This window comes from Dromiciops gliroides, chromosome 5 (genome assembly GCF_019393635.1).
Source record: "Dromiciops gliroides isolate mDroGli1 chromosome 5, mDroGli1.pri, whole genome shotgun sequence".
In the NCBI taxonomy this organism is placed as follows: Eukaryota; Metazoa; Chordata; class Mammalia; order Microbiotheria; family Microbiotheriidae; genus Dromiciops; species Dromiciops gliroides.
In genome coordinates, this window is record NC_057865.1 from 47,482,921 (window position 1) to 47,504,317 (window position 21,397).

General features: G+C 40.6%; 1 protein-coding gene across 2 annotated transcripts in view; it reads left to right on the plus strand.

Annotated features, from left to right (window-relative positions):
* The window catches only part of CDK6 (cyclin dependent kinase 6), a 272,271-nt gene that overhangs the window by 229,364 nt on the left and 21,510 nt on the right, over nucleotides 1-21,397 (plus strand). For both annotated transcript variants that reach the window (XM_043968766.1, XM_043968767.1), the window contains exon 5: nucleotides 20,577-20,627. In XM_043968766.1, coding sequence (XP_043824701.1) covers nucleotides 20,577-20,627 — 51 coding nt within the window. The remainder of the gene's footprint in view (nucleotides 1-20,576; nucleotides 20,628-21,397) is intronic.

Below are 21,397 nucleotides of genomic sequence, written 5' to 3' on the forward strand. Positions count from 1 at the left end.
TGCTCTTTTTCCCTATCCCTGTCCCCTGTCTAACCACAACCCAATCTCCAGACATCACTGTGTCAGGGGTCATGAAGACCCAAACTGACAGGCTCTCAGAATTCACAGTCGCTTTTCCTCTGTCGCCCCACTTGGGCTTTGTGTTGGCCACAGCAACATGAGACTGAGGCCACAAATGTCATCGTATCTTCCCCCCTCCCCCCACCTCCACTTCTTAGCAGCAGTAAAGTGAGTTCTTCAACAAAATGAGGGGGAAAAAATACATTCTTCTAGGATTTTCTCAAAATTCTCTCTTTAGTCCTAAAGCTTTCTTTAAAACAAGAAGTTCCGGCTGTTCACATGCATAATAAATATGTGTTGATACAATAAATACATATCTATATATGCATGCACACATGCATATAAATATAAGAGGCAGCTTCACATTCAGAAAGACCCAGGGTTCAAGTCCTGTCTCTGACACTTGCTGGGCCATATGGCCCTGGGCAAGTGATTTAAGCTCTCAGTGTCCCACACAACTCTCTTAGGAGTATATATTTCAGAATAGTTGTTGGGGCAGCTAGGTGGCGCAGTGGATAAAGCACCAGTCCTGGATTCAGGAGGACCTGAGTTATGGCCTCAGATATTTGACACTTACTAGCTGTGTGACCCTGGGCAAGTTACTTAACCCCAATCGCCTCACAAAAAAACCAGAATAGTTGTTGATCTGCATTGGTCAGCTTACCTCAGTTAAATCACTGGTCCAAACCTATAGACTTTGGCTTAGATATTAGACTGTTCTGCTTAGCTTTGAGGGCCAGCCATCTTTGTAATGAGAAATTGCATGGACCTAAAGAATTGATATCTCCTTAACTTCAGATGTCTATAATACATCATCCTGGCTCATGCAGACTTTATGGAGTTGGAAGAGAAGTTGGTTTGGGGGGGGTTTGGTTTTTTTTTTATCGGTAAGTTCTGCCGTGTCATTTCAGAAATGGTATATGGTCTATTAGACTCTAGTTTTAATTCAGTTCTCAATTTTGAAATGAAAGGCAGCCCTTTCTTTAGAGGAAGTTACTCATAGTTCACTAAAAATGAGCTCTCTGTGGAGAAAATAAATTATTCACATCTGGTAACATGAAAAAACTAATACAGCTCTTTGGGTTTGCTTGGGTTTCCCCCCCCCCCCCCGCTTTGTGTTAGGTTGTTATTCATTTCCATTGGAACCACAGCCCCCTCCAATGGTCAGAGCTCCCATGGCCTTATCATTCTTTCTGAGGGCCAGATGTCTGCTAATCTGGGTATCTCTGTCTCTTCTGCAGAATTCATCTGCCTCCCCAACTTTTCTGCCCTTGGCTCTTCTCAGGCTTTCATGTTACTTTATCTCATTCTGTTCTGTCTGGGTTTTTCTCTGCAGGCTCATCTTCCTGCTTAATCTGTTGGTTCCTCCCTCACTTTTTCCTTTTCCCACCCCTCTTTAGTTTCACATTCTCTGTCTGCCACTCATTTGTCTCAGAATTTCTCATTGTCCTGCTACTAGCCCATCCCTGCCTTGCACACCTGAAATGAGATGAATAGTCCAAGGTGCAGAGGAGGTAGTTCGTAGGTTTATTATGCCTCTGTGATAGTTTTTGCCCTGAGATGACCAATCATTAGTCAGTCTATGTAGGTATGTCTGGTATTTCCACCCACCAAGAAGCTGTAGCATGCACAGTGGCCACCACCTGATAAAGCCGTCTCAACAGATAGGTTAAACTAGGTTGAGAGTAACCAACAGGCCCCCAATCTGTCTATGAATTAAAGGGATGTCTACCCCAATCATGTGAAGATTTCCCCAGTTGGAATGGGCAGATGAGAAAAAATTGTCCACTGACCATGGCTGAAACAGGTTCTACAGAGCACTTAGAGCTTGGTCAGCCCCTGAAGATGCCAAGGTCATCAACCACATCCCAGGCCACCACCAGCCATTTTGACTTTGGTCCTGCCACTGGACTTGAATGCCTATGAGAAAGAGACTGAGGCTGATAACTTTGCACAGCTCTGCCTCACTTAAATCGAATTAGCATGCAACATTGATGATGTCATTGTTCCCCTTCCAATACGAAGGATGGACAACACATATGTTTGAAGTTCTGCAGAAAAGGGGTCCTCTCCTTTCAAAGAACTTTAGTCTAAAGCAGAAGGTAAGATACATTTAATTCAATTAAACAAGCCTTTATTAAGTCCCTAGCATATGCAAAGCAGTGTGCTGGTTCCTAAGTATACAAAAACACAAATACAAAGAAATAGTTTCTATACTCAAGGAACTTTGTTCTTTTTATATATACCATATAGGTCTATATCAGTAAATACTACATAGGGACTGGGTAAGGGGGACCAAAAGATAAATCCAACAGAGTTTTCCAATAATTTGAAAACGCTGATAGCTGATTCATCTCTTTCAGCATTATAAAAATGAGCACATGTTCTGTTCAGCTATATAATAAGGTGGCAAACACACTATATCACTGATATCACAGGACAGTTGCCTATAAAACTAGACTTCTGACACTGGACTCTAGCTTCATTCCTTTACAGATCATCATCTTCGTCAGGGAGCACAGTTGTCTAAGCACTCTAAGTCCTACTCATAATGTGCTGCCCCTGCTGGGTCCATGACAACCTCTGGATGTGTAAGACCAAACCTGGCAACAAACTCCAAATTAGGGTCTGATAGTTGTTAGGGGGTGGGGCAGTGAGGGTTAAGTGACTTGCCCAGGTTCACACAGCTAGTAAGTGTCAAGTGTGTGAGGATGGATTTGAACTCAGGTCCTCCTTAATCCAGGGCCAGTGCTTTATCCACTGCGCCACCTAGCTGCCCCAAGTCTGATAAATTTTAGCAAGGGCTTCTCCAAACTAGTTACTTTTGACTGAAATGGCGTAGTACTGGAGTTTTCTCTTCCTGTAGAAGACAATTGATTTCACCTTGACTTTTCTATCCTTAATAACCACTTTGTTGCCATATACTTCGAAGTGAATGTGGCAGTTTAAATAAATAAATACACAGATAGAGATAGATAGATAGAATTCATATTTTGGACCTAGGTATTTAGCTGGTTTTGGACCACAATTACATCCCCTTGATTTTCAAATACAAGACTGCTACATAGTCCTTTCACAGTGTTCTGTTTGTTTGTTACTGTCATTCTCATCCCTTTTTCTTTCAGATCATAATAAATTTGTATTTCAAATACCTAAAAGAAATGAAGGAGGAAAAAAAAGAAAACACTAACAGTTTGCCCTGGATCTGGGTAGAGCTGAGCTGAGTCTTAGGAACAAAAAAAAAGAATTCAAAAGTCATAGGTAAGATGGGAATGTATCCCATCCATTAAGACCTACTGGTGAGAATGTAGGGGAGGCAGGAGATGGCCTAAGGAGTTTGGGAAAGAGCAAGGAAATCCACTTTGACTGGATCATGGAGCACAAGACAGCCAGATAAATTATGGATAGCCTTGAAAACCACATGGAGGAGTTCATATGTCATTTTATACAATACAGTAGGATAAGCAAAGAATATATTTCCATAATTCTATAGATCTTTGATCTTACATATTTTTTTTCTTGGATATAGCCACCATGAACGTTTATTTTGCTTGACTATACATATTTGTAACAAGGGATTTAATTTTCCTTTGCTCAGGACTAGGGGGAAGAGAAGGGAGGAGAAAGTGAATTTTTTGCTTATTGCAAAAATCTTATTTTTTTCAAACATTTAGAAAAACTAGATCATAGAACTCTCTGTTGTACATACTTCCTCTAGTGATATAGGTCACAAACTGTCTGTCGCCTCCCCCAGAATCTCACCTAGTCAATCAGCAAACATTTATTAAATGTTTACTATGTGCAGACACTATACCCTGAGCCCTGGGGATAAAAAGGCAAAAATTGAAGTTGTCTTGTCTTCAGAAAGTTTGCATTCTATTGAAGGAGAAAAGGTAGTTTGGGGTAGGCTGGAGTAGCCTCTAGGCAATTAGGAAAGGCTCCCCAAAGAGAAATAAACTGTGGATTCCAAGAGTAAGGGGTGGGAGTGGGGGCAGGGCAGTGCTCTATTTAGAAGGATTTTTTTTTTAATTCCAATTCTGTGGATATGTTTTTAGAGACTTGTAATATAACAATATGTTCTCCAACTGATTTATTGCTCATTGCCTTTTAGTAATACATGACAGGATACAGATAACTTACAAAAAGGATTTCTTTAGTTTTTCATCTCTCTGGCTTCTAACCTGATTTTAAAAGACAGTTCTACTATTAATTCTTAAACAATCCCCAGTCTCTGGCTAGAAACCAAATATCACCCACACTTAACACCTGGCAGTATTAGATTCTTCTTTTTTTTTCTTCTCATTATTATCATTATCATCATGATATTATTTTAATGTTTTTTTTATTTTTGTGGTAGTTGTCATTGTTAATATTTCATATTTGTATAGCACATTAAAGTTCACAAAGCACCCTATCCAATCATTCACTAAGTACCATCAGCTCAGACCAGTTACTTCATCAGCATAGGAAACACCCTAGTGTTTCTCCACTGATAAATATTAGCAGCTCATCTACAGTTTAAAGCTCTAGAGAGACTCCCAGGTCACTTGAAGGGTCAGTGATTTTCCAGGGTGTGCCCCCAGCTAGGATGTATCACTGATCAGGCTTGAACCCAAGGGTTTCTTTCTCCAAGGCCAATCTTCTGTCTCCTAAGCCATACTGCTCCTCATTTCCTTATGTCCCTGTGTTGGCTTTTCCTTTCCAATAGCCCAGGCCCTCACAACTCATTATCTTCAGATTAAATTCCTAATTTTCTTCTGGCCACAACCTATCTCTCCAGTTCCTATCACCCAGCCCTCTCTCTCTTCTAGCCTGACTGCTTTACATACTGGGTGCCTTTTCTTATGCTATTTCTCTTCATCTGGAATCTGCCTCACTCCTTTCTTTCTATTCAAAGTCAACAACAAAGACAGTTAAACTTAATGAACTCTTTGGATCCTTCTAGTCTCTGCATGTCTTTATATAGGCCTCTTTTCATCATGAGAGTAAGGATCCTGTGTTATACATCTTTGTAGAATACAACGCACATGCTCTATACATCCTGTCTAGTCACTCAGTATTGGTAAAGTAATCACAGCTAGCTTTCATAGCACATTTTTTATATATTATCTCATTTGAGCAACCCAACAACCATGAGAGGTAGTGACTTAACCAAGGTCACAGAGTCGGTCATTGTTGAAGTTCAAACTCATTTCCAGGGCCCTCCAGACTCCAAGCCCTGTGTCTTCTCCATGATGCCATAAATTTATGTATATGTGTTTGTATCTTTGTAAGAAAAAGTGCTGTCTCTCAAATTGATTTTAATGTGAAATCTGGAACATGAACAAAATGGGGTGAAGCGAAGTGAAGAGAGAGCTATAGTTGGACTGGATGAGCGTAAGAACAGTCTTAAAGTTGGAAATTGAAGATTTGGAAGTGGATTTGTCGGGGATTAGCTTTGTTCTCCTTCACTCCAAAGGGAAGAACCAGGAGCAGTCGATAAAAGTTAGAGGGAAAAGCATTTAGGTCTGAGATAGGGAAAGACTTCCCAACAATTAAAGCCATACAAAAGTGAAGTAGTCTGCCTCAGAAGCAAGGGGGTTCCCTCTGCCTGGGGTCTTCAGCAGAAGAGTAGATGACCACTTCCCAGCAGTACTGTAGAAGGGTTCTTGTTCAGACATGGATTGGACTAGGGGGCCTCCCAACGCTGAGATTCCACATTAGCCTCACCAGAGAAGGCCTGTCAATAGATGGTGCCAAAGAATGAGCCATGAAGTCATAGAATTCCCCTGGGTGATGTTTTTCCACAGGTGTTTTTATTAAGAAGGAAGAGCCTTTTTATTGTCTATAAAGAATTGTCTTTCTAAGCAAGAAGGAGCGGCTAAAGCACTTGCACAAGGCAAATGCAAGTTACAGACAGATGCGTCCTACCACCTGCCCCAAGACTCCCTCACCTTATTACAACAAAAGGATGGTGACTGACAAATCAAAAGGGAGACATCGTTTTTTCTTCCACTGTGTATGAATCATTTCCTTTCTCTAGCAGACACAAAAAAGCACAAAAGCTTCTCATCTGCTGGTAAACATGTCCCATCTCTCAATGCTGTTTTCCACTCTTCAGTGATGTTATGAATGCTATTCATATGTTCTTTCATTATTTGTTTTCATGAATGAAGCCTAGAACTAGGGCCTTGTAAACCAGCTGCCACATGAAGTCACCATAAAGATTGTTTAAGGAGTGAAGAAGTATTGAGGCTGCATGTGTAGAAGAGGCACAATGGTGTGGTCATCTGTTCAGGACCATACAGAGTTTTATTTCATATACCACAATAATATCCACTGGAATTATTGACCTTCATCCTTTCAAATAAGAGGTTGCTTAAGAAGAGCAGGTACAGGGCAGCTAGGTGGCGCAGTGGATAGAGCACCAGCCCTGGAGTCAGGAGTTCCTGAGTTCAAATCCGGCCTCAGACATTTAACACTTACTAGCTGTGTGACCCTGGGCAAGTCACTTAACCCCAATTGCCTCACTAAAAAAAAAAATAAAAAAGAAGAGCAGGTACTTTGAGCTATCAATAACCCCAGAGGAAAGGAAATTAAGCTCAAGCAATCTTTCCAGGCATTGGAGATACAAAGATTCAAATGGAATCATGCCTGCCCCCGTGGAGTTTCTATTCTATCAGAGGAAACAATATAGATGCATTACATCTAACTTTGAAGAAACTGCTCCCAGGTCCCATGAGATACTATGATATTGGACATTGAGTATAAAACTGGGAGTCCAGAAAAGTCCAAATCCCATCTTAGATGCTTCCTACTAGCTGTGTAAACCCCAGGCACACAACCCCTCTTGGCCTAGGTTTCTTTGTCTGTCAAATGAGGAGATTGGACCCTGTGAGCTTCAAGGTCCCTTATAACTCAAAGTCTATGATCTTTTGATCCTTTTCCACCAAGAAAGGCATGTGGTTTGGACCAGATTGCCTTGGGGGAGCCCACCTCTAATTAGAGGGGTTAGGTTTCCTTTTTTCATACTCTTTGGCTTCTTAAAGGCCTACTGGGGACAACTTTATTTCTAGTAAATTAGTTTGTGTCTCACGATTCAGTATTTACTGAAAAGACGGGGTGCAAAAGGCACTCATTATACAGTGTGGATCAGTTAGGGGGCCAGGTAATCTCTCGCTACACAAAGAAGGAATGCAATCACAGGACATTCACAAGCATACATTTGACAGAAAACAAACTTTGAAACAAGATGAGTAATTCCGTGTTATAACTACCATTACAGTCTGTGGGGAAGCTGAGGCTTAAAACTCATTAAAATGTCAGGCAGTTCATAGTACTATTAACTAGGCATTTTATATTTCACCTTTGCTCTGCACTGTCCACACAACTCCTAGTCTTTGTCTTCTGGGAAAGAAGCTAAATTTAAGACAATCCTCTAATCGGTGTCCTCTGCAAGAGCAATGGAATAATTGTTGGGGACTCCACTCCTGACACCATTCAACTCTGATCCAATGAGGTTTCAGTACCTCTCCTCTACTCCTGGACATATGTCCATCTTGGGATAGGTACTTCCCAAGTATCCCAAGGGATTGGTTCACCTAAGATCAGGAAAAAAACAAAAAACAAATAAGAGGCCACCCAAACCCAACTTGAGGTTTGATGTGCTCACAGCCAAATAGAGAGACAGAGGGAGGAAATAATAGGGCCAGCCACCTCTCCCCAACCTGGCTCTTTGGAAATAGCTCAGGATGATCCTAACATGATTCAAAGTGGAAAGGAGGAGCTATTGAGGGACTAGACGACTCCCTTCTGTGCCTCCACTGAGTCATCTACTCTCCCAGTTAATCAGCCAATAAAGGAACTCTTCGTCATGTCAAAGAGCAAGCCTGTCAGTGGGGAGTGATGGGCAGAGCAGGAAGCAGGCTCTCCCAAAACTCATATCTGGTTACTTGGAACAAGGAATGGCAACTGTGAACAGATGAGATGACTCCCGCTACACAAGTAAATATGGAATGTATACAATGTAAACATGGTAGTAATTTCAAAATATAACTCAGGGGATCACTGTACAGTAACACAACAGATGGATAGATGGAAGGGAGAATGAGTAGACTACTCTGAATGATCAGCCATATTCAAGAAGGAGGCTACTCTACACCACCAAAGTGGCCTTTTCTGTGATAGTGATTCAGCAATAAGGATGTTCTGCCATATTGAATTATCACAATGCCCTGGAATAGCACTCAAAAGGTGACGCATACCCAAAAAAAGACTTAAAAGTTTTGCTTCATCTCATGCCAAATCAAGCTAGCTATGAGGAAAATCTTTCCCCCCTCCCAAAAAAAATCCCAAGAACCATACTTGTTTTGGCATGAAACAGCCTGAGGTGATGTGAGAGTGAAGTTGACAATGCCAGGGCTTTAAATGAAGGCATGTTGGCCACTGCATTCATATGCTCACCCCCTTGTGTTACTGGGGAAATGCTCATACTTAAATAATCTAAAACATTTTTCTGTCACAAAAACTTCATCATTATAGACCATCACAAAATTTCAGGTAAGTTAATTTAAAGGAATCACTCAGAAATCACTTAAAATTGTTTTTGATAAGAAAAAAAGATTAGTAGAAATACTGACTTTTCGTGTGTGTGTGTGTGTGCGCGCGCGCGAGCGTGTAAAAGTAGTGTTTACTTGAACAAACAGATTGACTCCTTAAAGCTGGTCTGGCCAGTTTCATTAGAACAGTGGCACAGAAAGAAGAATTTTCTGTAGTTCCTATAGGCATTATCAGTCAACCAATCAACAAGTATTTATTAAGGGCCTACTGTGTGCTAAGTAAGTGCTAAAGGCTGAGGATTCACATCTGTGCTTTTGCCAATGTTACTTTAGCAACCAAGGTGGGATTCTAATCAAAATGGGAACTAAGAGAATGAGAAAGCCAAGAGAGAAGAGTTCAGAACTAGGATGGAAAAATTCTAAAAACTGAGTGAATAGAAAGTGAATACTTTGAAAGAAAAAGAATAGTGTGAAAGGAGAATAAATTTGGATTTAAAATTGGAAATGGGGTCCAGTACAGATATAGAAGTTCCTTGAGAAATTATGATGTATAAAAGCCTTTGTTCAACTACATCATCAGTAACTATACTCAAGAAAGTCAGAGAGTATTTTTAATAATAACTTGTTTTTCCCCCAGTTATATAAAGAAAATTTTGGGAGGGAGGGGGTAATTGGGATTAAGTGACTTTTCCAGGGTCACACAACTAGTAAGTGTCTGAGGTCAGATTTGAACTCATGTCATCCTGATTGCAGGGCGCCACCTAGCTGCTCCAAGATAATTTTTAAGGTTTTTTTTTTGAGTTCCAAATTTTCTCCCTCTCTTTCTCACCTCACCTCTCCCTGAGACAGTAAGAAATTTTTGCCATAGGTTATATATGTGCAATCAAAGCATAAACATTTTTTAAACTGTCACTTTAGGTAACATGAGATAGGTTACAGCTTAATGAACTCTAATTATATTCTATGTTACAAAAGGAATATTTTTAAATACTGATAAAATAGTGCACACTGAATAACATTTCATCGTGCTCCTGATTCAGTTGATTTTTTTTGTATTTTGTCATTTTTCAAAATAATGAACATTTTTATTTAACGTTTTGAGTTCCAAATTTTATCCTTCCTTCCCTCACTCCCCTCCTTCCCCCGGCTGTGATCAATCAGATATAGGTTATGCATGTACAATTATGTAAAACATTACCATATTAGTCATTTTGTACAAGAAAACTTGGAAGAAAGTGAAAAATAGCGTGCTTTAGTTTGTGTTCAATCAATATCAGTTCTTTTTTTTGGAGATGGATAGTATGCTTCATCATTAGTCCTTTGAGATTGTCTTGAATCAGTGCATTGCTGAGAAGAGTTAAATCATTCCAAGTTCATCAAACAATATTGTTGTCACTATGCATAACATTCTCCTGGTTCTGCTTACTTCACTATACATCAGTTCATACAAATCTTTCCAAGCCTTTCTGAAATCATCCTGCTATCATTTCTTATAGCACAATAATATTCCATCACAATCATATACCACAGCTTGTTGAGCCATTCCCCAACTGATGGGCATTTTTCCTTTATTTCTAATTCTTAGCCACCCCAAATAGAGCTACTATAAATATTTTTATACAAATAGATCTTCTTCTCTCTGGGGAGATGTCTTTGGGATATAAAACTAGCATTGGTATTGCTGGATCAAAGGGTATGCATAATTCTATTGCCCTTTGGACATAGTTCCAAATTGCTCTCCAGAATGGTTGGAACAGTTCACAAATCCACCAACAGTGGATTAGTGTCCCAGTTTTCCCACATCCTCTCCAACATTATTTTCCTTTTTTGTCCTATTTAGGTAGGAGGTGATACCTCAAAAGTTGTTTTAATTTGCATTTCTCTGATCAATGGTGATCTAGAGCATCTTTTCATGTCATTTTTTAAAAGCATGGAGAAGGAAGATATATAAACTCAGCCAATCAGATAGCTGCCTTTGGAAGAATGACATTTTTGCTATTTATCTCATTTAAGAATTCTCAAATCTGTCATCCAGTACACCTGAGCCTGATGCTGAGACTGACTCGATGGTTTCTTTCTTTTTTTTTTTTTTTTTAGTGAGGCAATGGGGGTTAAGTGACTTGCCCAGGGTCACACAGCTAGTAAGTGTTAAGTGTCTGAGACCGGATTTGAACCCAGGTACTCCTGACTCCAGGGCCACTGTGCCACCTAGCTGCCCCTCGATGGTTTCTAATAAGGATTTCCTTTGGATATAGTGATACTCAGGAACCCTATGACTGATGTTTTTCTTGGTCCAGATTGACCTGGTTTCCTACGAGGATTCTTCCCGTTCTCTAGGAGCAGTCGTTTATTTATTAAAACAAGCATTTATCCAAGTGTCTGCAATGACCCCCAGCAGAGCTCTAGACCCAAAGTTGACAAAAAGAAGAGCAATAGCAGGTCTCCTTTGCCCTCAAAAAGCTTATGCTCAACCAGAGTCATTTCCTTTGGGGATCCCTGAACCCACCTTTAGAATGCTTTAAAAAGCTTAATAACAGCCCACTGGATTCCCCTCAGCCTAACAAGGAAAAGAGTTGGTCATCACCAAGTCCCTTCCTCTTCCATGCAAAGAGAATCAGAGAGGGACAAGACCTCAGAGGCTACCTAGTCTAACTTGATCTTGACCAAGAGTCCCCTTGGCACTTTCTCCAAACAGTGGCCATCAAGCTGTGGAAATTTATTTTGATTTGGGGACCCTACCTTTAGGCTGAGATTAGAAAGCCTTAGGCCCTCAGGGTCTCTCCCCTTCCTCCTCAGCTTCAGCTGAGCGGAAAAAGCCCGGTGGGCTATACAAGACGCCAGGTCAGACAGCTGGGGGAAAAAAAGCCCCAGCTCCCTCCGACCTGAGCGGAGCTATCCGAAAGATCCTGGATAGCCTGTGCTGAGACACGAGCTGCTCAAGCACCCCACCCCCCCACCCAGCTGCAGCCCTGGCGGGCGGATTAGCTTGGTCTGTGGGGGCGAAGGAAGCCCCGAGATTTGAGTGGAGAGAAGAAAAGGTATATATAGACCTGGGAGTAAGAAAGGAGTGAAGAGGGACTAGATAGACAGGACTAGAGGGGAGCGCGGACAAGGACGGAACTCGGTTCGGACAAGGAGATGGGGCTGAGAAGAGGTCAAGAGGTCGGCTGACAAGATTAGAAAGGAGGGGAGGGGGGGACGGGAGGAGACGAACAGCAACGCAGGACTAGGAGCAAAGGCGGCAGAAGACAGACTGACCAGGAGGCAGCGGAGAGCACAGAAGCAGGTCAGCACAGGGTACAGGTTGGAGAAAGTGAAGATTAAGAGGAGTTAGAATAAAGGACCTGAGTGCCCTAAGGCCTCTTGCAGCTAAGGCCCTTATTATATTCAAAAAGTTCGAAGTGCAGCAGGTGGGAAAGAGATGCAGTGGAAAGAGACCGCAGGAAAGCAGTCAGGTTGTACTTTATTTCCCCATATTCCTAATTTGAAATAGTATCTCATAAATGAACTCTGCTTTGATTATTTGGTTAAGAGGCTTCTTAATCTTTAGTCTATCAGTTTGGGAGCAGTGTGGTGGAACTTTATAAACAGCCCACATTAAATTAACGAAGTCAGATAGCCAAATACTCAAAAGTCCCCAGTTTAGTCATCCATAGTTTAGCCCCCCCCCACAAAATTAGCCCTAGTTAACAAAATATTTTCACATTTTAATGGCAACCACGAAGGGATTTACGGCCCAATTATAATTTTTCTAAATTTATCGTTTTTCATATAATCGTAATTTTTCATAAATCCAATTATATATAATTTTTCCAGGTTAGTTATAGCTATTAATAATTAATTTTTTGTACAAAGCTATTACTTTAAGGCCCACCATCAGAGGCTAATCCACTACCTCCCAAAGCAACCCCTTCTACGTTGGGTTTGTTCTTCTAGTTAGAAAACATTCTTCAACATGGAGCCCAACCCCTTTCTTCTCTGTACCTTTCATTCATTATTTGTAGCTTTTCCTTCTTAGTTCAAATTGCAACAGTCCAATCCCTTTCCCAAAGGGCATGGAGACAGCTAGCACATTCCCCAACAAGTTTTCTCTATTCCAGGCTGGTCATCCCCAGTTCCTTGTATGTCCTCATCGTGAAACCCTTCACTCTCTGGTCACCATCCTCTGGGCATGTTCTGATTTGCCTGTAGTTTTGTTTTCTCCTATCTTGCCATCTTCCTCCTCTAACTCCTCCCAGCTCCGCTTTTTGTTATGTTAGAAGGGCAAGGCATATCAGCCTTGTAAAAAGCTTTTTTTTTTTTTTTAATTTTAACTCTATTCATATAGAGGCAGAAGAACATAGCATGGTGGATAGGGAACCAGATGGAAAGTCAAGAAGACCTGGGTTCCACAGACATCCCCCAAAAGAGAAAAAATACCTATTTGTATAAAAATATAGTAGCTCTTTTTGTGGTGGCTAAGAATTGGAAATCAAAGGAATGCCCATCAATTGGGGAATGGCTGAACAAACTGTAGTATATGATAGCGATGGAATATTATTGTTCTATAAGAAATGACAAGCAGGATGACTTCAGAAAGGCCTGGAAAGATTTGTATGAACTGATGTATAGTGAAGAGAGAAGAACCAAGAGAATATTGTGTACAGAGAGACAGCAATATTGTTTGATGAAGAACTGTGAATGACTTAACTATTCTCAGCAATACAGTGATCTAAGACGATCCCAAAGGACTATTGATGAAACATACGAGCCACCTCCAAAGAAAGAACTGATGTTGAAGGAACAGACTGAAACTGGCTGTTTTTCATTTTCTTTCATTTTTTTTCTTTTAATCAAGTTTTCTTGTACAAAATGACAAATACTTTGCATAATAATACATGCATAACCCATATCTGATTGCTCACTGCCTCAGGGAGGGGGTAGAGGAGGGAGGTAAGGAGGGATAAAGATTGGAACACAAAACTATAAATAAAAATGTTTATTACATTTTTTAAAAAAAGGAAGAAGACCTGGGTTCAAATCCCATCTCTGGCTACTAGGCCTTTGGGAATGCAACTTCTGATATTGTAGTGATGTCAAACTTAAATAGAAACAGGGCCACTAAACCACAAAGATCCCAGTCTTTGCATATTGACTTAGAAAACAACACATTAACATTATTTATGTATATTGTATTTTTATTTCCCAACTAATTTTCCATTTTATTATAAATTTTATATTATAAATTATATTTTATATGTTTCTCAATTACTTTAGTCTTATTAGAACTGAACTGGGGAGGGAGAATATCTTCTGTTCTAGATAACTCACTAAGACCCTTATATACGTGCCCACCTATATTGGAGGGAAGGTTCTTTTCCATGGGGAAAAGAACCCTGTACTCACAAGGCCTGTTCCTCTCCCTCTCCCTAGTCTAGGATTCGTGTGGATCACACACCCAGCGTGAGGTCAGATATTTCCCCACCGATCCTCAAAGGAAGAAATTTGAGTAGATTGCTTTATTTCCCACCTTAAATGGGCCATGAATGAAATTATATTAAGTACATAGACATTTTCAATTAAATGCAGTCGGCTCAGCTGAGGAAAAAAAGAAACCCTAAAATGGTCTACTGTTAAAAATGGTATTGGCCTTATTAAAAAGACAACCATTTGTGTTTCCCTCTCTGGGTGAGTATATGTGTCCTTTTTGCCTCCCTGTTTGTCTTATATAGCCGAGGCATTGTGGCAGTACCTAGAAAAAAAATTTTTTGCACACACACACACACAATGCACATATATACACATACATATATGTGTGTGTGTACATGCAACCCTCGGGGTCTAAAAATTTTATTATGTAAACTCTACCCTGGGCAGAAGTAAAAAGCCACTTTCTCTCGTGTCTCCTAGTTGACCATTTGCCATGTTCACACAAGACTCAAAAAAAGAGTAGGATACAGTTGGATCATGTGCTAGACTTGGATATGAAAAGACCCAGGTTCAAGTCCTACTTCTGACAATTACTGGGTATTTGATGATGGGCAAATTGCTACACCTCTCAGGGACCCAGTTTTTTCATCAGTAAAGTGGAAATCATAGTAATACCTGTATGAACTATAGTTCTTGAACGGCTCAAATGAGACAATAGACACAAAACCCATGGTAAACTTTTATGTACCATATAATTTTGTGATCATAATGTCAGCTATCATCAGCACCAGGTTTCAGCAAAATGCCAGCAATTACAAATAATGCAGGTATATATATCCAACTTTGGGGCTATCTTCAACCAATTTCTATATAATGTGCCCAAGATTTCATGAAGAAATGCTATTCATAACTCTTCCTACATATCCATTGTCCTTCTGACAGTCCTGTTGTGGGTGGATATAGGTTCACAAAATCACTGCAAACAACCTCATCATTCTGAACTACGAATTAATAAACTGGATCCCAAAGTCTAGGATAAACCTTTAATATAGCTTCTAAAGCCGACTGGTATTTCAAGTTCAGACAGATACCAGCCCATTACCCATTATCTTGTACCTCTTTGTGTTGAAATAGCCATCCCATGGGAGCTAAGTACGTGACCTGGCAGAGTTCAGGGGTTCTGTGTCAATCAAGTCAAGGCAAATCTGCTTCTTAGCCAAGGTCTTCGTTCCTCACAATCACACACACGAGGTCTTCCTCAGGACGTGGAAGTTCTTTCCTGCTCAATAGATAGCTATCACACAGGTCATCACTTCCAAGTTAGAAGAGGGGCTCCCAAATCTAGTCCATCTAGTTGAACCCCGTCTTTTTACAGATGTGTAAACTGTGATTGGGAAAGGCAAAAGGATTCTCATGTTGCTTCTGGTTCTAGGTCTATAACCCTGTAGTCCCTTGCAGCTCTCAGATTTTGTGATTCTGCATTAGCCTGGAGTTGTGATAAACCTCTGAGTAAAGGAAATGCAAGCCCCAATTCCCTATGACAAAGCACCGACTTGCACCCAGACCACCAAGTACCTGAAGAACCTTGAAACGACCCAATATCTGCTTGCAGAGTATTGATTATGGTGAATAGGGCAGGAGCTGGAAAGAACTATTGGCAAATAAAATGTTTCTTTTCTTTTTTTTTTTTTGTGGAGCAATGGGGGTTTAAGTGACTTGCCCAAGGTACACAGCTAGTAAGTGTCAAGTGTCTGAGGCCGGATTTGAACTCAGGTACTCCTCAATCCAGGGCCGGTGTTTTATCCATTGTGCCACCTAGATGCCCCTGTTTCCTTTCTTTTAAAAAATTAATATCCATGAGCCATCTTTTAAAAAGCTAAAAGTACAGATGTAAATTCCCATGGATTTTTCTAGCTCTCAGTCTGGGTACCATTGGTATACTCAGTAGAGAGCTGGGAAGACCTGGGTTCAAATCCCTTTTCTGACATACTGTCTTTGTGACCCTAGGCAAGTTGTTTAATCTCAAAGTACCCCAGGCAACCTTTTTTTCCTTTTGCGGGGAGGGGGCAGTTGGGGTTCAGTGTCTTGCTCAAGGTCACAGAGCAAGTAAGTGTCTCAGGACAGATTTGAACTCAGGTCCTCCTGACTCCAGGGCTGGTGCTCTATCCATTATACCACCTAGCTAACCCAAAGCAACTCTTTAAGACTATACCATCAAAGCAGTTACCAACCTTCTTGAGGAGAGGAGAGGAGAGGAGAGGAGACTTTCCTTTATAGAAGTGTCTGAGCCAATGAAATCACAGGTCTGATCACCCCCAAAATTTTTTCATTATAGAAAAAAGCTGGGTGGTGAAGTGGGTAGGACACTGGCCCTGACCCTGGATTCAGGAGGACCTGGGTTTAGGTCCAGCTTCAGACACTTGACACTTACTAGCTGTGTGACCCTGGGCAAGTCTCTTAACCCTCATTGCCCCTCAAAAAAAAAGAAAGAAAGAAAGAAAAAAGACAAAGAAAGAAAGCTGCTAATGTAAGTGATGTTCATGGTCCAGGATTCGCAATGCAGTATACTTGGCTCTGAGTGCCATGCATAGTGGGCACTCAGCAAGTATTTTTTGGTCAATTATTATTGATTATACTAAGCTTTTCCTGATTCTAAGCACCTACAGTTGTCAGTAGTTACATAGTTTGGTTTAGTTTATTTGCCCAGGCTTTGAACATTGGAGGTGCTGAATGAATTTGTCTGTCACCGATGTTTTAACAGATTTGCCTGTCCTCACAAGCCAGGCAGGCCTGGACAGAAGTGGAGCATGGAAGATGATAGACCACACCTCATTTAACAGTCATACCTCTGGTCTTAATCATTTGGGCTATTGGCATTGGGTGGGATTCTGAGAAACAAGAATCTCAGAAGCTTCTCTGTCACCCATAGAGCAGTAAAGGAACTATGTGGATCATTGGTTATAAGTCCTGTAAAAGGATTTTGGTTCCCTATAGAATATCTTAATTCCTCGGGGGAGGAAGCTCTACAGAAAATGTTATTGATCAATTTTATTCCTATTTATTAGCTTCCCTATTCAAAGAGGGAGTTTGCAAGTTTCTTGTAGACCTAAGGCCTGGGGAGCTATATTAGTTTGGTTGAATGATGAAATCTAATTAGACTGGACCTCTTTACCCCAGAGGAAAGCAGCAGAGTTAACTAGAATGATCAATGAGTCCATTAAGTGTAGCTTCTAATAGCATAAGCATAATAACAACTCCTTTATCTCTATCTGGTCTATTACTTAGGGTTATATTTCCAAGGCGATTGGGGTCTACTGATCCTGAATTGGTGAATTTGTTTAAAAAAAATATAAATGCTTCAGCTGCTTTAATATAAAACCCAACCAACCCTAACTTTCTTGAGCCATTCAGGACAAGCCTATAAAATCTTCTCTAAAACTAAATCTGATACAGAAACTTAGGGTGGTGTTTGTAAGGCAAAGGTTAGTGGATAAAGGCATGAACATCTTCAGTATCTGTTGTCCACCAGATTAGTTCATAAATTTACAATAGACTCCATAGCTAGATCTGTGTGAGATGCCACTGGTATACTTGAAAATCTAGGAGAAGATGGACTTAGCCCTTCTGAGCAATACAATGATCCAAGACAGTGCCAAAAGACTCATGGTGGAAAATGTTCTCCACATTCAGAAATAGAACTATAGAGTCTTAATGCAAATTGAAGCATACTATTTTCACTTTTGTTGTTACTTTGTTGTTGTTGTTTATTCCTTCTTTCATTTTTCCCCTTTTGTTTTGATTCTTCTCACAACACAACCAATGTGGAAATATGTTTAATATGATTGTAATATATAGCCTATATCATATTGCTTGCTGGCTTTGGGAGAGGGGGGAAGGAAGGGTAGGAAAAAAATTTGGAACTCAAAAAAATATCTTTACATATAATTTGGAAAAAATTTTTAAATAAAATAAAATTTTGAAAAAAGAAAAAATCTAGGACAAGACTGAAAGATAAGATTGGACTGCTGATATTTTGATGAAGGTCCCCAAATGTTTATTAAATACTTATTGTGTGCAAAACACCATGCTAGGCTGAGGATAAAAAGATAAGTACTCTACAAATAACTCTACTACAAGGTTGAGTGAGATAAGTGTGAAGGAGAGGTATGAGTAAGGAATATGAGAAATTTGAGGAGGCAGAGCTCACTTTTATATGGCGGTGGAGAAAAGGAAGCTTTATTGAGAAAGCCAAAATTGCATTGGGCCTTTAAGGAAGGAACTTTAGAAGACTGTAATGAAGGAGTCCGTGCCAGGCACAGGGAACAGCTTGAGCCAGAGTGTGGAAATGGATAGAGCAAACACTTGGTTAGACTTTGGCTACAATGCAGGTTCTGTGAGAGGGAGTCATATGAGATAAGAATGGACAGGTAGGTTAGGGCCATACTGGGAAGAGTTTTAAAGCCTTGATCAGAAGTTGGTACAGTGGGGCAGCTAGGTGACGCAGTGGATAAAGCACTGGCCCTGGATTCAGGAGGACTTGAGTTCAAATCCAGCTTCAGACACTTGACACTAGCTGTATTACCCTGAGCAAGTCACTTAACCCTCATTGCCCTGAAGGGGAAAAAAAAAGTTGGTACAGTAAGAAGGAGGAGCCCTTGAATGTTTTTAGTAGACTAGTGACTTGGTCATAAAAATAGAAAATTGGGGCAATATTTGGGTGGTAATATAAGATAGATTAGTAGGTAGATGACACAAGTAAGCAAGAAGAAATGAGAGTCTGAATTGGGATGGCTTCAGTGGTAGTGGAGAGAAGGGTCAACTGCAAGAGATGTGTAAAGGGATGTCAGGCTCAAGAGCAAGCTGCCTGCAAAAAGTTCGCCAGTGTGGCAGAACAGGATTAAAATATAATTGGGAGGGGCAGCTAGGTGGCACAGTGGATAGAGCACCGGCCCTGGATTCAGGAGGACCTGAGTTCAAATCTGGCCTCAGACACTTAACACTTACTAGCTGTGTGACCCTAGGCAAGTCACTTAACCCCAATTGCCTCACAAAAAAAAAAATGTAATTGGGAAATATTTAACAAAATAAATAAAAACACAGTGTGAGATAGATAATGTTAATTTGTGGTTTCCTACGTTAATATGCAGTCCACTGGGATCCTTTCTTTTTAAGTTGTAGAGAGAAGACCCTAAAACTTGGAACCAAGTTAGAAGACTGAGGAATCTTGTCCTGGCTAAATTCCTAATTTCCTAATCTGAGACCACTTCCTAAAGAGTGTGGTCTCAGAACTACACATTGAATAATAGGATAGTGGATTAGCTAAGGAGAGGCTCTTCAAAGCATGGGAGAACAGTGGGAGGGGAGGCACGGCAATGAGCCAGCCAAAAACCAAAGAACATGGAGAAACACAGGAAAATTCATTTGAATAAACCAGAGAAAGCTGGCAAGGAAATAATGAGCAGGACAAAGTAAAGATGTATGCTAGATGCTCAAGGCCCAAAGGAGAGTTTTATATTTTAAATGAGTAGTCACTGTAAAATTCAAAGGTGAGGACCAATGTGGGCAGAGCAATGGGTATAAAGAGAACTTGTTATCATCATCTGTTGAGGGGAACAGTGAAAAAGAATGGTTTCTCAAGTTCTAGGAATAGAAAAGCAGCAAGAGTTGGCAACTGTTTGAACCAGAAGGAGAAAGGACAGTAAGCCATCTTAACATAGTACCAAGTTCCCATGCTTTAGTGATGGGGAATATTAAGGCTTGAAAATAGTTGTTGGGGGCAGCTAGGTGGTACAGTGGATAAAGCACCAGCCCTGGATTCAGGAGGACCTAAGTTCAAATCCAGCCTCAGACACTTGATACTTACCAGCTGTGTGACCCTGAGCAAGTCACTTCATTGCCCCATAAAAAGAGAGAGAGAAAAAAAATTTTTTTTAAATAGTTGTTCTTGTTGTATTGGTTACACATTGGATTCTCATTTAATAGATTATAAAAATGAATTGTTTTCTGGTTTTGAAAATTAGAAAATGAGTTCTATCTTTGGGGTGGTTGTTTTGTTTTGTTTTCCTGAAACTAGATCTATCTCACCCAAGCTGAAAGGGCAGTGACATTGCCACAGGCCAGATCCCCAAGCACTGATTAGCTCAGGAGCTTTCACCCGCTGTTTTTAACCTGGGCTGATTCACCCCTCCTGCAGCCTGGTGGTTCTCCACTTTTAGTAGCCCACCAAATGGGTACCTGACTTGGCACATATCGGATTGGCTTAGCCCTCTAAGCTCAGAACTCCTGAGTTCAAGCAATCCACCAGCTTCAGGCTCCCCAGGAGCAGGGATTAGGTGGTGTACTACCACAGCCAGCTCTCCTTGGGTTTGAAAGTGCTGTAACATTAGCAGTCGTGGGGGTCAAGTATTCACTTATCAAAATTGCTTGCAAAATACTTCTGGAATACCCTTTTAACTCCTTTAGCTTTCTCCTTTGTGAAGAATATTTTTCTTTCTATTCAAAGATTATAACAATAGAAATGAAATATAATATGAGAAAATCCCATGCTTAACTGTTTCTTTATTCTTTTAGGCCTCTTTTTCGTGGAAGTTCAGATGTTGATCAACTAGGAAAAATCTTGGAGTAAGTAATAGCCTGACTGTTATGTCAATGAAAATCACAATGGTTTTCCTCTGTTGTCCATGAAAATACATGTCTATCTTGCATCCATTTCCTAAAATACTGCTGCCAGTGGTGTTAGTAACTGTACAGCATAAAAGCCAAGTCATATATTGGGTCTGGTGTGTGTGTGATGGGGGCGGGAGGGGTGTTCTCTGTGGAACCAGTCAGACCTTGGCCTCTTTTTCCCATGGGAGGTATCTTGCCCATCTCTTACTGCTCGGTCACCATCATAGGGCAGCTTTAATTCATTTATTACCCTTTGGGGCATTTTCTCTGCCAGCTTGACCACCATCACTTCACATGATCTCTTCATGCTAAAGATGCCATATATTCCCAGTTGAAGGATCTCTCTTCTGGAAACCATAGATAGACTGAGTCTCAGAGGCCTGCTCTCTCATCCTAGCTCTGATATCAGCTAGCAGCATGACCTTGAACAGGCCACTTAATTTGTGTGTGCTTCATATTTCCCAACTGTAAAATGAAAGGCTGTGGATGGAGACATAGGATCGTAAATAAGGGAACTCAGAGAATATCCCATCCAACTCCCTCATTTTGCAGATGAGAAAACTGAGGCCTTCCATCACCAGCATTCTAGATTTAGAACCAGAAGGGACCTTAGTAACCCTCTAGTTTAACACTCTCATTTCACTGGTGAGGAAAACCTAAAGAAATCAAGCCTCAATGATTCCTTCCAGCTCAAGTTCTGATTCTAGACTTGGATCTAGATGAGA